The following is a 17,580-nucleotide window of genomic DNA, read 5'->3' on the forward strand; positions in this document are numbered from 1 at the left end:
CATAGAACCGAAATATGGGTAATTTGGTTAAAAAAAGGGTACACATAAAATAACGGCAAAATTTTGGATAATTACTATAAAAAAAAACAGTAAATTGGGGGTATACACGTAAATTTCTCAAGCTTCGATAACAATAGACAGAAAGCATGACCATTATCGAATGTGATGGTTGGCGCAGAAACAATATGGTACACAACAAGGTGAAAAAAATACAACTGTAGAATTAACAAATCCCAATATATGAGAACTCAGAATTTTCAACGAAAGATAACTGTTAAATTCCACCAATATCAGATTTAAGATTGCAGAACCTCTTTTCTTTTTGTGCAGAAGACTATTGGAACCTTCTGAATCAGCAACCAACTGTTCTGCAACATACTAAGATATGACAATAATTCACCCAAAAAAAAAGGGGTAACACTATTATTGGATATCATAAATCATGACAAATTCAGCTCACCATACCTGGGATTGATTGAGATCGAACTTGATAAAGTACAAGAACCTCCAGACCACCGTTAGAGATACTCTTACAATTTTCTTCATTCTCCTTGAGTATTAACTAGTAATAAAAAGTAACAAACCCTACAACCATACCACATTCTCTCCAAAAGGAAGATTTCTCAGGACAATCTTCATTTTTGTAGACAAGCAACACACCAGAGTCAACAACCTCCTTTGCCTGAAGTCCTTTGCCTTCCAATATTTCAAACCAATGTCGACCTTACAAAGAAGCCAATCTCTAGCACTTTGCCTTGCTCCACCATGTATCAGATCAGCACTTTGCCTTGTTCCACCATGTATCAGATCCAAGAAACCATGTCTTTCTCTTTTTCAGCTAAGTATCTGGATTAGCTACTTCAATTATTTGAAAGGGGGCAGGGTCCGCAGTCCCAAATTCCCAACTTGATTAAGGTGAACCTCCTCGAACTTCGCCAAAAATGATCTCTCCCCATTGCACATTCTTACCCATTCTTCCGCTCAGTCCCCCTAAAGATTCTCTCTTCAAGAGTCTCCAGAGGATGTAATAAAAGTAAGTGGTCCCCAGCCTCCTAAGGCCATCGCCAAGTTGATAAGAGGATGACAAGTACTAGCAGCAATCAAGGATACCTGTGTAGTTTACATTTACATTATATCTTCGTTCAGTACATTGAATCAAGCACAACCATCAGATGAGAGATGTGAAAATGGCAAAATTTCAAGGTAACTGAAAACGTACAAGAAGTACAAAAGACGCATATAAATGTTCAATCCATAAGCATTAAGGTTCACCACATTCAGGCCAAGCATGGGACATGTTAAGCAAATTAAAGTTACGTTGAACCTTCAGATTTCCAAACAATTCCAAAATTTTCTTTTCATAAGATCCAAACAATTCCAACCTCAATTCAATCTCCAGAGGGGAAAATTGGAAATATACTGCTATTACAAAAAGAGGAAAAAATAGAATACAATGTATACCTTGCCACAAAATTAAGCACGCCTTTTACTTAGACGCCATGAGTTAGGCTCGTGGTATCTATCATAAAGGGGCTCAATACGTTCTTGACGCTTGCGCTTGCTCATCTTTGTAGGATCAGCAACTTTGAAAAATCTAGGAGCAAGCTCAACTAGCCATTTCGGGTCAACAACAGTAACTTCCCTCATGTATTCCTTTGTCGTCATGACAAGCTCATTGTAGATGACCGAATCAGGCTGCCTCTGAAATAGCGCACTGCTTGGATGAATGTAAACTGGTTGGTTCTCAACCAAGGTCCTGTAGCCCTCTTGAGGATCTTTTCGGGCAGCATGGAAAAAAAACCCCGCACAAATTGCCTTTCTTATCTTGGTGAAATTTTTTCCAGCACTTACAACATCCAATTTATACCTGTGCAAGACATTGTTCACAGATCAGCAGCAGGAAAGTGAAAAGGATTTGGCATCCAAAAGATGAAAAAAGGAAATAGACAAATAAAAAGAAATTAATGAGTAAGAAGAGTCAGTCACTTGATACTTCAAAAAAAAGGAAGTAAAAGATGCATTTTCTAAAAAATGGAATATTGCTTATCAGTTGCACTTGAGACATGGCAAGGATTTTAAGCAGGAAAATACAAATACTGCTGGCAAATTCAACAAAGCCCCATCATGTCACATGTGAAATAGAAAGAAAAAAGTCCTACAAAGGGTAACAGAAAGGTTAAACAAAACGAAATCAATGTATAAGGTTCATCCATCTCCATAGAGAAGATCCAATGGAACAGTAACAAAAGCAGAAAACTAGATAAATGATCACAATTCACAAAAGCACTGAAGTGGCTCCAAAAGAGAAAATCATTAAATCATCTTATTCTATACCTATAATTACTATAAATATCACCGCCACGTTCATGAAACTATAATTTATTAAGACAAAATCTAACAAAAAGCAATTAAATTCCTAGCTATTCATAACGGGCAATTTGAAAATAGACTTGTACCTGTCCATGATGGTTAGGAGCTGCTTCCTGACATCCTGTGCCCTTCTCAATGAACGAGATTGAACAAAGTTTTCAAAGCACCATGGTCCGGAGAAGTTGTTGGCCTTCCATGCCTCATAAACAGCCAACAAGGTTAAGTGATCACCTTCTGGCTGGAAAAATTTTGCCCTCTTTTGGTCAGCCTGGGCTTGTTTCTCCCTTGGTCTGTAAAATATGTTTTGTGTTTGAAGCATAGCTATCATGGTCAGTATCTCATCGCTACAACCAAGATCCACACTAGCAAGAAGCATCTTTGAATGAGGTGGATCCAGAGGAAACTCAGCCATCTTCCTCCCCAATTTGGTCAAGAGCCCTTCTTCATCCAAAGCTCCCAAACTGTAGAGTTGTTCCATTGCAGAAACCAAGGCTTGAGTTGGAGGGGGATCCATAAAATCAAAAGAAAGCAAATCATTGATCCCCATTGCCTTCATATTAAGCGTAATTAACCCGAGGTTAATTCTCTGGATTTCAGGCACCGTAGTGGGCAACATCTCATTCCTGTACGCACTCTCAGTGTACAATCGATAACATTTGCCAGGCCCTGTACGACCTGCACGACCTGCTCTTTGCTTAGCTGATGCCTGTGAAATAGGAGTTATGACAAGGGAATCCAACCCCAACTTTGGATTATACACATTTTGCTTAGCAAACCCAGGATCCACAACATAATATACCCCATCAATAGTAAGAGAAGCCTCAGCAATGTTAGTAGCCACAACCACCTTCCTTTTTCCAGGAGGAGCTGGATCAAAAATCCTTGATTGCATTTCACTGGGGAGAGCACTATAAACTGGTAAAATGATAAGCTCGGGCACATGTTTACCAAGTCCCTTCACTCTTTCATATAGAATTTGACAAGCAGTATCAATTTCCTCTTGACCTGTTAGAAAGAGAAGAATGTCACCTTCTGGTTCGGTCAAGTGTATCTGCATGACCGTGATCAGAGCTGCATCCAAATAATCACTTTCGGGTTGTTTTGTATAGAGAATCTCCACTGGAAAAGTTCTCCCAGGAATAGTGAAGATATTACAGTTAAAGAAGTACCCTGAGAACTTCTCGGCATCTAATGTAGCCGAGGTTACAATGAGTCGAAGGTCGCTTCTACGCTTAATAAGTTGCTTCAATAGCCCAAATAGCACATCAGTGTGTATGGTTCTCTCATGAGCTTCATCAAGCATAATAACCGAGTACTGAGACAGTTTCTCATCTACCAAAATCTCTCTTAAAAGCATACCATCAGTCATGTACTTTATAACAGTTTCAGGCCCGGTGCAATCCTCAAACCGAATTGCATAACCCACTTCCTCACCACACCTACACCCAAATTCTTCAGCAACTCTTTTGGCCACTGACATGGCTGCCACTCTACGAGGTTGGGTGCACCCAATTTTACCCCGGGTTGTGTATCCAGCCTCAGCTAAATATTGTGTAACTTGAGTAGTTTTGCCCGATCCAGTTTCCCCAATAACAACCAATACCTGGTTGTCATTCACTGCTTGGATCAATTCCTTTTTGAGTTTAAAGATGGGGAGACTCTGCCTTTGTTCTTGGATTGAGAGCTTTGACCGTTGCCCAAAAGTGGGTGCTTTTCCAAAAGCATCCTTCTTCCATTCAGGCATATCGTACGCTGAGAGACCCACTCCTCTAAGCTCCTGTGCCAAGTGCCTCTCTCCAGTCTCGGGCATTGGATCTTCCCAGGGACGGTTAAGATCTTTCGGGATTGAATCCAGCATGGTTCTCTGTTGTTGCTCCCGAAGCTCGCGCCTTTCTTTAGCAAGGGCAGATTGGGTCATTGCAGCCCTTTGTAAAGAACCATCTGGATTTTTAACTATCTTAACTGGAGAAACATCGACAGAGTATCGAGTTTGGCCTTGCAAAAATGGTGGTTCATCTTCATTGAGCTCAATTTCAAGCTCCTCCTCAGCTCCCTCATCTTGGTAAAGAATTCCATCCCCATCATCATCATACATTGGGTAGTCTCTTACATCCAAGACCCCCGAAGCTATCAATTGTTTGGCTTCCCATCTCTCGGGTGAACTCATTCGCTTTAGTGGCCTTCTAGAAGGCATGGTGCTATCCTCATCAATAATGGTTATCCCTGATAACCCGGTTCTCGTACCTTGGGGTCGATCCGAATTCATGGGGTTTGCCCTATATGCATCATCCTCTGAGCTTTTCTTCATGGGAAGAAGGTCTTGGCCAGTTTTTTGATCTACATCTCTCATCGACAAGCTCAGCTTCTGACCAGACACCGATATCACCTTTACAAACACTTCTTGGTCTCTTTTCACTACGTCTTTTGCATTAACAACCCTTTTATTAGCAATTTGAGAAACATGAACTAGTCCCTCTTTACCCTGAAAATCATTTAATTGAATGAAACAACCAGTGTCCATCACTCTAGAGACTCTTCCTGAGTAAACACCAAACAATTCAGGCTCCTTTGATTGGGCTTTTCTGTTGTGATGTTTCCCATCTTCCCTATCTGAATGTTCATCCCTGTTATCATAACGTTTGTTGCTTCTCCGATCATGGTGGTTGCTCCTCCTTCTGTGGTCATCCCTATCCCTGTCTCTGTCTTCATAAGAATCCCTTCTAGAATCATCTCGATCCCTGCCACTTTCGTCACGGGAACCCCTGACCCTATAATCAACTCGATCACTGCCATTCTCATCACGACAGCCCCTAACCCTAGAAGCATCTCTGTCGTGCTCTCTCCTCCTGTCCCTGCCGCTTCCATTATTACCAGAAGACTTATCTCTAAACTCCTTTCGATCAGTTTCCTTCTCTCGATCTCTGCCATTCTCCCGTGAAACCCTAGCCATATAATTCTCTCGTTCAATTTCTCTCTCTAAATTTTTCACCCTCTCCTTATTATCTGCAAGAGAAAGCCCAGGAAAAGTCGATTGCCGGTCCTCTTTTGGGGTTTCCTTGCGCTTGTAAGGAAGAATAGCATGGATAATAGTGAGAAGCGTTTGAACAAAATAATCGGGCATCTCTGCCCCATTCTCTTTGAGTTTTTTGTCGAATTCTTCAACATTTGCACTGTTTTTACCCAAGTCGATTATGAATTCGGCCAAAAGCTTGTCTCCCAGTCCTATATGGGACTCTAATTCAGAGCACACTTTCGACACCAAGGACAAATACTCAAGTTTCTTGAGTCCATCAAGTTCCATTACAGAAAAAAAAAACTATAAAATTAGAGAGATAGAGAGGAGAGGATGAGTAATAGAATACCTAAAATCTGCTCCGCAGTGATTTGGATGGGTCTTGTTTCTCCTTGTGGGTCTCGGAAGCTTGACCTCAGTTCCGCCTTTGGTGAGGAAACCAATTCAGAGACAATTTGAACTCAACACAGAGAGGAAAACAAAACCCTAATACGTGTAACCCGTCACAGAGATGGACAAGTATATCGATCATCATATACAAAAGCTGCAGTTTGTATAGGGCCTAGGCTCTAAACAATCAAGTTAGAGCCTACCTTCAAATAGCGCGAAAAATGTGGTTTTAATATTGAAAATTTTTGAGATAGCCTTAAAATATATTTTTAAAATAAGTGTAGATCAACATATCTATGCTAACTTAAAAATCTTGAAAAATGGCGATTAAAAAATACATCTCAAAATACACTATTTCCAAAACTTGTAATCTATGTTTTTCTCATGTTCATGCATCTTGATGTCGCGATCAATTTAAAGATATTTAGGTATCAAAACAACCTTTTCTGGAGAAATTTTTGAGATAGAGTCGAATTTGATTGTTTAGAGCCTCGGCTCAATATAAACTTTTCCCCATACAATCAAATTAGAGACTACCTTCAAATAGTATTGAAAATGTGGTTTCAATGCAGGAAATCTTTGTTATAGCCTTAAAATATAGAGAAAAGTTTATATAGAGCCTAGGCTCTAAACAATCAATTAGAGCCTACTTCAAAACATTCATTAGAATAGGTCGTTTTGATGCCCAAATATCATCAAATTAATAATCTCGACATCAAGATGCACGAACATGAGAAAAAAATGAATTTCAAGTTTTGGAAATAGAGCATCTTGTAATACATTTTTCGACAGTCAATTTTTAAGATTTTCAAGTTTTCATATATCTGATTGATCTACACTATTTTTTAAGCTTTAAATTTTATAACTACAAATGAAAATATAATTAAGGCTATCACAAAACTTTCCGATATTGAAACCATATTTCTCTACACTATTTGAAGGTAGACTCAAATTTGATTGTTTAGAGGCTCGGCTCTATACAAACCACACCCTAAAATATATATTATATTTATTTATAAAGTTTAAAGCTTAAAAAATAATGTAGATTGGCATATCTATGAACACTTGAAAATATTTAAAATTGATGGTCTAAAAATGTGTTACAAAATACATTATTTCTAAAACTAAAAATAATTTAAAGATATTTGAGCATCAAAACAACCTCTTCCGATAAAAGTTTCGAGATAGGCTCAAATTTGATTGTTTAGAGCCTCTGCTCTGCTGTATGTAAACTATTCCCAACTAAAAACCCTAATACTGCTCTCTACCTCCCTCGAGATGGAAAGCCAATGCTCTCTCCTATCTCTCAGTAAAGGTATATATTCCAATTTTATCTTTATTAATTTGATCTTTTTTATTACTCTATCCACGTCAACTCTCTCCTTCTCATGGTTTAGAGGTATTTCTCTCTCTTCTATGCTCTCTCTCTTTTTCAATATTTTAAAATCCACCAGACTCTCTCTCTAAATATGTAAGATCTCTCTTATATAGTATATTTCTTAATTTTTAGGATCTATTCAATAGCATTTTTTCAAATTTAGGGAGATATTTCCTTAATATTTATTTCGAGTGATAATCTCTCTTTAATATTCTCTCTTAAAATTTCAGAAGTTTCTAAAAAATAAACTCACTCTTTCTCTCATCCCATGTAACCCTCTCCCCCCCTCATATTTAGGAGCCTCATTCTCTTCTCTCTCTTCTCTAGAGTCGATATATTAAAATTTAGGGACATATCATTTTTAGGGGATGTCACGTTTAAAAAGCATGTACCCCATAATATGACTCAGATCAAAATTTGGTGGTTAAAATTTTAATTTTATTTTTGTTAATTTTAGTTTTAAGGTTTGAGTAGACTCTTTATTTTATTTATTAGAATTAATTATTAAAAAATGACTTTTAGGTTTAGTTGATAACTTTATTTTATTATAGTCAAATTTTAAAAATAGGATGAGTATGGTTTTTTTTGGTTTAGTTTGATAAGTTCATTAATTTTAGAGTCCATCTTTAATTTGAAATAATCTCTTTGTTTTAGAAATAATTTTCTTAGAAAAAAGTTTACTCTTTTGAATTGGTAATACGTATTTAGGATTGTTTCTTTCGATAACATTTAGAGTGGAGTTACCTATTAAAGATAGGAGTGTTTATTTAGATAACGTTTTGCACTAGGAGTTACGTTTTCTAATAGGACTTGGAGTTACATTATTTGTTTAGAGTGGAGTTACCTATTAGAGATAGGAGTGTTTATTTAGATAACGTTTTGCACTAGGAGTTACGTTTTCTAATAGGACTTGGAGTTACATTATTTGTTTTGGTTGCATGGAGGGCTTGCATCCTAACATTAAGAAGCGTACACCATTATTAGATAAGGAACCCTTATTAGATAAGGAAGAGAATATAGTTTTTAGAAAGTTTTGGAAAGGACCCTCATATATAAAGGGTGAAGTTTGTTTAGAGCCGAGGCTCTAAACAATCAAATTACAGCCTACTTTCAAATAGTGTCGGGAAATGTGGTTTTAACACTCAAAATCTTTTTGCTAACCTTAAATTATATTTTCATCTTTATTTATGAAGTTTAAACTTACAGATCTATGAAGACTTGAAAATCTTGAAAATTAGCGGTCCAATAAGGCATTATAAAATACACTATTCCCAAAACTTGAAATCCATTTTCGTCTCACGTCTATGTATAAAAAGGTTACTCGTGCAATGTAAAGGGAGGGAATAAAAGGGTTACTCGTGCATTGTAAAGGGAGGGAATTTTGTTAATGAAAAAAATAGTTAATCTTTCATATGGTAGAGAAAGAGAGTTTTTTGTGGGTGTTGTTTCTTCTCTTATGTTTATGGGCTATGTAAAAATACTTGTATCCGCATGTCACAATCTTTCTATATATAAGGTCTCTTCTTATTCTTTTTGACACCTGTCCACCCAATAACTTTGACTTGATAATGTAGTATCCTAAGTATAGTATATATTAGACTAGCATTCCGTGCATTGTATGGAAATTTTAAAAAATTATGGAGTACAATAAATAATAAAAATAAATTAATATTGTAGAGTGTGAATAACAATCCTACATAATTTTGAATATATAAAAATTAGTAATTAAAATATATAATTTAAAGAAAACAATAAAAGACAAAATTTAAATAAAATAACAAGTTATCTATCGGAAAGGGAAACTTACTTACAAAATTCATTATGAATTATTTTTATATTAAGCTAAAATTTATGATCACATATTATAGTTATTCAAAGTCTCAAAAAATATAGTTCATTTTTAAATAAAATATTATATACAAAATGATATAATAATATTAGAAATTACAAATTTCTAACTACAAAACCTTAAAAAGTAGGTACGCATTTTAAGACAAAATAATTATTACTTAAAAATTCTATTAAACTCAATTTAAAAATTCAGAATAACTCATAATAAAAAAATTAATAATAAGGTATCTGAGAAAATACTAACATTTGAAAGCACAAAGGTAGCATGTCTCGTGGTCCACTTCAATCAACACTATACATCATCCAAAATAAATGAAATTAGTTTTAATTTTAAAGATAATAAATTATTCAGAGATGCACTGTTTTTTTGGTAAATAAATACACATTTTTAAATTGAGAGATATATGAGAGAGAAAGGGCAAAGAGATAGGAGATGAAAGGGATTTAAGAAGATGATGATAGTAAGATATTTTAATGGCCCAAAGCCTTTTCGTTATGACTTTGCATGGTTGGAAGGGGAAGGAGTGTTTGATATGATAAATACGACATGGACTAATGCTATTGTCTTGGATTCTTTTGGGTTCAGCATTCATAAAAAACTTTTGAGTGGGAAGCATATATGATCCGATAGAAAAAAGAAACTCACTTTTGCCTGCAAAATAAAATTAGGGATACTTTAATGTGTTTGACAGGAGTAGAAGATGTGGTACAAAATGGAGGAGTACTAACGACTGCTTTACAGGAAAAAAAGAGGACGCTTATGTCGATTTTACATGGCTTTTTGTGTTTAGAAGAAATACATTAGAGGCAGGGATCGACGGTTAGATGGTTGAAAGATGGTGATTTGAATATCAAGTTTTTTCATGCCATTGCGAATGCTCGGCATCGTCAGAATGATGTGTCAAGTATTTATTTTGAAGGGGTGGAGGATAATTAGAGTGATGAATGGGAGATAAAGTTTGTGAAGCATTTTCAAAAAGTCTTTGCAAAGGACTTACATATAAAACCAAATTTTAATGATTTAGGTTTTAAAGTGCCACCAAGGTCGATTGCTTTGTCTTTGGAAGGAATGGCATCAGAGGAGGAAATTAAAAGGGCTGTTTTTGCTTTGTTAGGAGATAAAGCCCCAATTCCTGATGGATTTCTGTGGTTTTGTTTCAAAAATTTTGGGATCTCACAAAACTAGATTTGGTGTTTATGCTTAATGAGTTTGTTTCAAAAGGAGTAGTGAATAAAACCATAAACTCAACCTATATTGCTTTGATTCCAAAAAAGCAGGCTATAACAGGAATGTCGAATATTAGACCTATCAGTCTTCTGACTTGTCTGTATAAAATTTTAGCAAAGTTATTGGCTGATAGACTCACGGGAGTCCTTAATTTGATCATTTCAGGAACACAATCGGCCCTCATTAAAGGGAGAATTATCACATATGGAGTCTTAATTGCACAAGAATATGTTCATTCGAGAAAGTTGGAAAGAAAGTCACGAGCATTGCTTAAATTAGATATGGAAAAGGCTTACGACCGGGTCAATTGGGATGTTTTGCTGGAGGCATTGAGATGTATGGTATTTTGGGGGAAAATGGAGAAGGTGGATAAAATGGTGCATTTCTTCGGCGCATTTTCAGTGATGGTTAATGGAAACCCGAAAGGCTTTTTTAAGGTCTCAAGGGGATTGAGGCAAGGAGACCTGCTTTCTCCATTCTTGTTTACAATTGTTGCTGAAGTTATGAGTTTGATGATAAGGAATGTAGAAGAGAGGGGAAGATTTTATAGATTTAAGGTATCTGAAACATCTCCTTTGACAATGACTCATCTGCAATATGCAGCTGATACTTCGATGTTTTGTGATGCAGAGGTGGATCAGATAATTAATATCAGAAGGTTTCTGTACTATTGTGAAGTGGTGCTCGGCTTCAAAGTCAATTTTGAGAAAACATCCTTGGTGGGGGTAGAGTGTTCAGATGTAATGCTAAAGCGATTGGCTTTTCACTTGGGATGTAGAGTAGAGAAGTTTCCACTTAGTTGTCTTGGCATGCCAATCTTGGATGACAAAAAGCCCAAGTCGTTGTGGGATCCGGTTTTAAAAAGAGTAAACACAAAACTAGACTCGTGGAAAGTCAAGCATTTATCCATTGGGGGGAGAGCAATTCTAATTCAGTCATCAATGACGAATTTACCGGTAGACAAAATGTCTTATTTAGTAATGTCAAGTTCAGTGTCCAAAAAGATTGAATAGATTATGAATAACTTTTTATGGGGTTCGGGAGATTTTGGCAATAAATATCATTTGGTAAGTTGGAAGAGGATTTACACAGCAAAAAGAGAAGGTGGTTTAGGAATTAGAAAACTCAAATATGTGAATTAGGCTTTGCTTTCAAAGTGGTAGTGGAGATTAATGACCCATGATGGGATGTTTTGGAAAGATATATTATTAGCCAAATATGGAGTGGAGCAGCATAATCTTTGGATAGGCAGGGAGGGAAGGGATGTTCTTAAATCACCGATATGGAAATGAATTCTTCAAAACATGTTTTTTATGATTGGTGGTTGTAAGTGGACTTTGGGTCATGGGAGAAAGATATCTTTTTGGCATAGTAAGTGGGTGGGAGATTGTTGCTTGAAATCGACATATCCGCTGGTTTTTGGAGCGACAAATCAGTAAGATATCATGGCATCTCAGACCTTTGATTGGGATGCAAATGTCTGGTCTTTAAACTGTAGGTACAACAGAATTTCGGACTCAGTGATTGATCAATATACTCCACATAGAGAGAGGGCAAACGAGTTAGTTTGGGAGGCTGAGAAGGTCGGTATTTTGTCAGTTAAATTAGCGTACAGTCTATTGCTTCATGATAAATTCGTTGAAGTAGGCCATTATTGAATAGAATATGGTGTTGGAAGGTCCCTTTCAAAATTCAAATTTTCTTATGGATTTTGCTCCAAGGAAAGTTGCTTACTGTGAATAAGATCATAAAAAGGGGTAGGATTATTACGAATTTTTGCATTATGTGTAAGGAAAATGATGAGAATGGAGATCATCTTTTCCTTCATTGTCCTTTCTCTTTTCACATCTGGATATGGATTTTTCAAAAAATTGGACATATGATGGTGGTACCGAGTGGTCATATGAATATTTTGGGTAGCATGGAGTTGGATTCTTTACCAATGGTGGGCAAGATGATTTGGGAGATGGTAAGAGTTGTGGCTCTTTGGGAGATCTGGATGGAGCGCAATAGGAGGACATTTGATAACAAAGCTCTGGAGGTGGAATTGGTTAAAAGGGTTCTCTATGACAAAGGAAGGGTTTGGAGTGGCCAAAGCAGATGTGAGACTTTTAATGAGAGATGTACCTTTTCAACTTTAAAAGATGAGGGATGTGCCTGAGATGAGAGATGAGGGAGTTTTAATAAGAGATGCACATTTTCAAATATTGAGAGAGAAAAGAGTTAGTAATTCAAAAATATAAAATTTAAGCAAAGCGATAGAAAATGTTTGTGAGTGTTGGGTTTATATGGCTTTTAAAGGCCTTATGAGTGTATATTGAAATACTTTCATTATAGTGAAACATAAACTCAGTGGGAGTGTGGTCTTTTGCAGACCATACTAAACAAAATATGTTTGCTTATACCGGACGATGCTTATTGATCTAGGCCAGACGGTTAGAAAACCCAAGGTACCTGGGCATAAAGAATTAACCGATGAGGGTTTTGGGTTAGCTCTTGATGAGGTCGGAGCTTATGCTTAGATGAGAGAGCTGAGGAACTGTGTGACCCTTATGTGTGATGGTAGGCCTACTGAGACGAGGGCCAAAACCTCTCTTTATTTTTTTGGAATTTTTTTTAAATTTTTAGGAATTTTCTAAGGGTTTTTTCTATTTTTGGTATTTTTTGGTAATTTTCCTAATTTCGAGAATTTTTAAGTTTCTTTTGTCTCTTTTTTGTCTCTCCTTTTGGGTTTTGGGAGATGGGGTATTTATAAGATTCGATTGGTGATTTTTCCTAAATTGTTTGGAGATTTTTCAAAAAACTTTCGATTTATCTTGAAGTTTTAGCCTTGTTTAATTAAAGAAAACGTGTTTACTGCATCATCAGCCCGCGTATGGGCCTGTCGGGGCCCGTTACAACTCACAGTTGGGTCTCACAAGGACTAAATTATCATTTATTATATCGTTTTATCTGTAGGTCTGATTCAGGGAATTCATGGACCGTTGGAAAGCTCTTGGGCTCTCTACTTCAAATTGGGATAGGATTTAGGTAGTTTTGGGGTAATTAAATTGGGTTTACTAGGATAATGTGGTCCTAAGGGTTCAGAAAACTATAGAATTTACCAGATTTAAAATGAGGTGTCTACAGTTACCCTTTTTTGGCACTCCCTATTCTTCGAGGGACAGGTGAGTGGCAAAGAAGTAGACACTTTGGTGCTCCATGTATTTCGAGGAGCAGGTAAACATCAAAAATAAAACATATATTTTAAATTTCTTCCTGAGGTCATGCGGTTTACGGGCACACCAACTATCCCTCCAAGTCATTGCGCTCACCGAGCTCACCCACCTAGGGCATATTTCCTCATAGGGTTTTCGATGTGAGATATGTCAGTGAGTCACAAAAGCTTGAAACTCGAGTTAGATTTTCTAGTCATGTCACTTAACTTCAGGGGGTTTTGTAGTTTGAATTTTAACCCTGGCATTTCTTTGATCTCCTTAGGGTTTCCTAAGGCTGTCTATAGGAAAAAGCTTATATAGAAAAAGACTTGTTTGACACAATCCGAAGTAAGAAACGAGGCAGCAACGCGATAATCATCATATACGGGTGTCTAAGCTCCTTCATTTTTTTAAGACTTTTTTTAGAATTTTTGAAAGTAGGGGGAGATTTGAAATAGAACCCGGAGCAAGGACAGGTTACAATTTTAACAAAGAAATTAAAGTTTTTTTTTGGAAAACACAAGACATACAGTGAAAATTTTGAAAAGAGAAAGATATTCGAAAACAAGGTTGGTTAGCAGTTTTAACTCCTTCAACAATAGAGCCCTCTAAGCAGTTTAGCGTCATGCAGTGATGGACCATACACCCTACCCTTTTACATCAATACGGGGATCGACAGAATCCATCGAACAGGGTGGTTGTGCCCTGGATACACCCATCCTGTTTGTGTCGTACGAGGATAGATGGTACCTGCCTCAGCTCCTTTAGGTTGCACGAGTTTGACGTTTTTCCATCGAACATGGTGGTTATGCCCTGGATACACCCGACCTTTAACGTCACACGGGGATAGATGGTACCTGTGTCGGCTATTTTACGTCGCACAAGTTTGATGTTTTTCTATTAAAATAGGGTGATTGTACCTTGGATACACCTGACCTTTCACGTCATACGGGGCTAGACGATACCTGTCTCGGCTCTTTTACGTCGCACGAGTTTGATGTTTTTCCATTGAACAGGGTGCTTGTACCCTGGATACAGCCGACCTTTCATGTTATACGTGGTTGGACGGTCCCTATCTCGGCTCTTTTACATCGCACGAGTTAACGTTTTTCCATTGAACAGGGTGGTATTGTTGTGGATACACCCGACCTTTCACGTCATACGGGGCTAGACGGTCCCTGTCTCGGTTCTTTTACGTCGCACGAGTTTGACATTTTTCCTGTCTCAGCTCTTTAACGTCACACAAGTTTAATGTTTTTCATGTCTCAGCTTTTTAGCGTCGCACGAGTTTGACGTTATTTTTTTTTTTGTCTCGACTCTTTTATGTCGCACGAGTTTGATGTATATCATGTCTCGACTCTTTAACGTCGTATGAGTTTGCCGCTTATTTGTCTCGGCTCTTTTACGTCACACGAGTTTGACGTTTATCCTTTCTCGACTCTTTAACGGCGCACGAGTTTGAAGCTTATCATTATAGACACCCTATTTTAAATCTGGTAAATTATATAGTTTTCTGAACCCTTAGGACCACATTATCCTAGTAGACCCAATTTAATTGCCTTCAAACTACTCAAATCGTATCTCAATTTGAAATAGAGCCCAAGAGCTTTCCAACTGTTTAAGAATCGTCTGAATCATATCTATGGATAAAAATATATAACAATTGACAATTTAGTCCATGTGAGACCTAACTGCTGGGCCGCGGGCCGGGCTGTAACGGGCCCGACATGCCCAGATGAGGGCTGATGATGCAGTAAACACGTTTTCTTTAATTAGATAAAGTTAAAACTTCAAGAAATATCCAAACAATTGGCAAAAACACTCCAAAACATTTAGAAAAAATCACCAATTGAATCTTATAAATACCCCCTCTCACTAAACCCAAAAGGAGAGAGAAAAATAGACCAAAAAACCATAGAAATTCCTGAAATTAGGAAAATTATCGAAAATACCGAAAATAAGAAAAACCCTTAGAAAATTCTTAAAAATTTAGAAAAACTCCAAACAAATCTCAAAAAATTAGAGAAAATCTCAGAATTCATATTCAACTCCTGGAGATCACAAAACCCTTAGAAAACTAAGGAAACTCTCCTCTAGACCCCGAGAAAGATCGACAGCTTTAAAAAAGTCTCTAGATTGAAAACCCCAGAGAAAATATAAACCCTAGCCTCCTGAAGTCCTAATCCCCAAGACTGAGAAAACCAATACTTATGGTACAAAAACCCTAGATCAAAACTATAATTAGGGCACAACAACCCTAGATCTAACCCATTACACTAAAGATCTATTGGTCAACATCCAAATCAAAGAGGCAAAGATGATCGATTCTGATATGGGCGAGTCCTCGAAGGCTCGAGAATCTCGGGCCATCCGGCCCCATTTGGTTGTATTTCTTCCTCTCTCTTTCTTCTTCTTTTACTGTTTTGCTTCTTTTATTTATTTTTGATCTGTTAACTTGTCTTAAAAATCGTATTTTAATGCTCTGGATCATGCTGGCTCTGCCACAGATCTGATAATAGATCAGCTCGTTTTTGGGTAAATCTAGCCTCATATTTGAATTCGATCTGTCCCACTGTCTCTACCACTTTATTTACACATTTTCAATTAGTTTAAGGTGTTAAAATTCGAGAGATCTTCATCGGAAGATCTGTCATATTTTCATCGTAAACAATTTGGCGCCCACCGTGGGGTTATTTCGAGCTTGATCCAAGCTTCAAAATACGATTTTTATTTACTATTTTTTATTGTTTTCAGTCGCAAAAGGTCCTAAAAGTCGGCTGTGACTAGAATCCAGGGTTCATTGCTCCAAAACCCTGCTTTTTTTGGGCGACACTCCCAGTGTTGCCCAAATTCAAAGGTCTCAGAAACCTCTGGAACTTCATGGATCAGTTCTAAGGACTCTTTTTGTGGTTGCAAAAAAAAAAAAAGATTAAAATAACATTTTTAAAAATACAAAAAAAATAATTTTTAGTTCAATCTAGGCTTTTTTATTTTATTTTATTTTAATTTATTTCATCATAAATAGTTTTATTTTCTGCTTCTTCCAAGTTTAAAGTAGTCTTGTTTTATCAATATTAACAAGATAAAAATATAAAAAAGTTTAATGTTTTGGCCGACACCAGCCGTGTCTCCCACCCGGCAAGGGCGACACCACTAATGCCGCCTGGGTGACACCACCTGTGTCACCCAACTGCAAGTGTCCCAGAAAAATTATGGGATCTCACAAGACCATTACAAGGACTTTTTGCTCCCTGTTGACCAATTTTTGACCTAATATAATTTTTTTAAAATATAAAAAAATATTTGGTTTCAGATAGATCTGTTCTATTTCTGCCATTTTGATTTTATTTTAGTTTGTTAATTTTGACTGAAATCATATTTTCCTTGCTTTCACCATGCTTAGTTTAACTGTGTTTCATCAAAATTAAAAAGATTAAAAAAAACATTAGGGTTGCTTACCCCTCCAAACCTAGACCCACTCTTAGTCCGAGCTGAGACTCGTGCACCATCTAGTCTAGATCTTAGTCTAGGTACTAGCATAGGTCTAAGCTTAAGAGTTGCCTCTAGAGCTAGACTAGAGATCTGTGTGGCCCGAAAAACCGGCTCCGCCCGAAAAACCTTGAATAGTCAAAGAGTCCAACCAGGCGTCGTCCTATAGGGGATTTTAAGTAACCAAAGTAGAAGTCGAGTGAGTGATGAAATTCATGCAACATCTAAAGCCAATTCCTGTAACTTGAACCCAGATAACTCTGAGGTGCAGCGATCTCAAAACCAAGACCCACCTAGTTTTAGGGGATCTAACCCAACCTCGAGCCACCATAGTAAGCTCATGATGTCCTGAACACTATACGAAACAGAGGTGTCAACTCAAACTAACCCTTACGTGAGATAGGCGTCCATGCTGCCCTAAAAAATCAAGTTGACCTAGTTACATTGTTCATACCCCAGCTTACGAGTCGATCCCAAACCAAGTTAGTGGTATAGATCAACCCTTAATACAATCGAGTCAGCCGAGTCTTCAATCGGTCCCCCTCTAGTTCATCTGATCCAACAAACTGTGCAATTTCTGCAACCGAAGGCAACACCTATGGGTCAATACGCCCCTCAAACACAAATGTATCAAACCGCCCCGATGATTGCGGCTCATCAATCT

General features: G+C 37.2%; 1 protein-coding gene across 1 annotated transcript; it reads right to left on the reverse strand.

Moving 5' to 3' along the window:
- Positions 1-254: 254 nt before the first annotated feature.
- On the reverse strand, positions 255-5,974 carry LOC18440761 (ATP-dependent RNA helicase). The gene is made up of 3 exons (XM_006850899.4): positions 2,457-5,974; positions 1,462-1,867; positions 255-1,110 (listed from the first exon to the last, which is right to left on the reverse strand). The coding sequence occupies exons 1-2, from the start codon at positions 5,669-5,671 to the stop codon at positions 1,474-1,476; spliced, it is 3,609 nt and encodes a 1,202-aa protein (XP_006850962.1). The 5' UTR covers positions 5,672-5,974; the 3' UTR covers positions 255-1,110; positions 1,462-1,473.
- Positions 5,975-17,580: the final 11,606 nt, after the last annotated feature.

Source organism: Amborella trichopoda, chromosome 1 (genome assembly GCF_054954075.1).
Source record: "Amborella trichopoda isolate Santa Cruz 75 chromosome 1, AtrichopodaSantaCruz75HAP2 v2.0, whole genome shotgun sequence".
Lineage (NCBI taxonomy): Eukaryota > Viridiplantae > Streptophyta > Magnoliopsida > Amborellales > Amborellaceae > Amborella > Amborella trichopoda.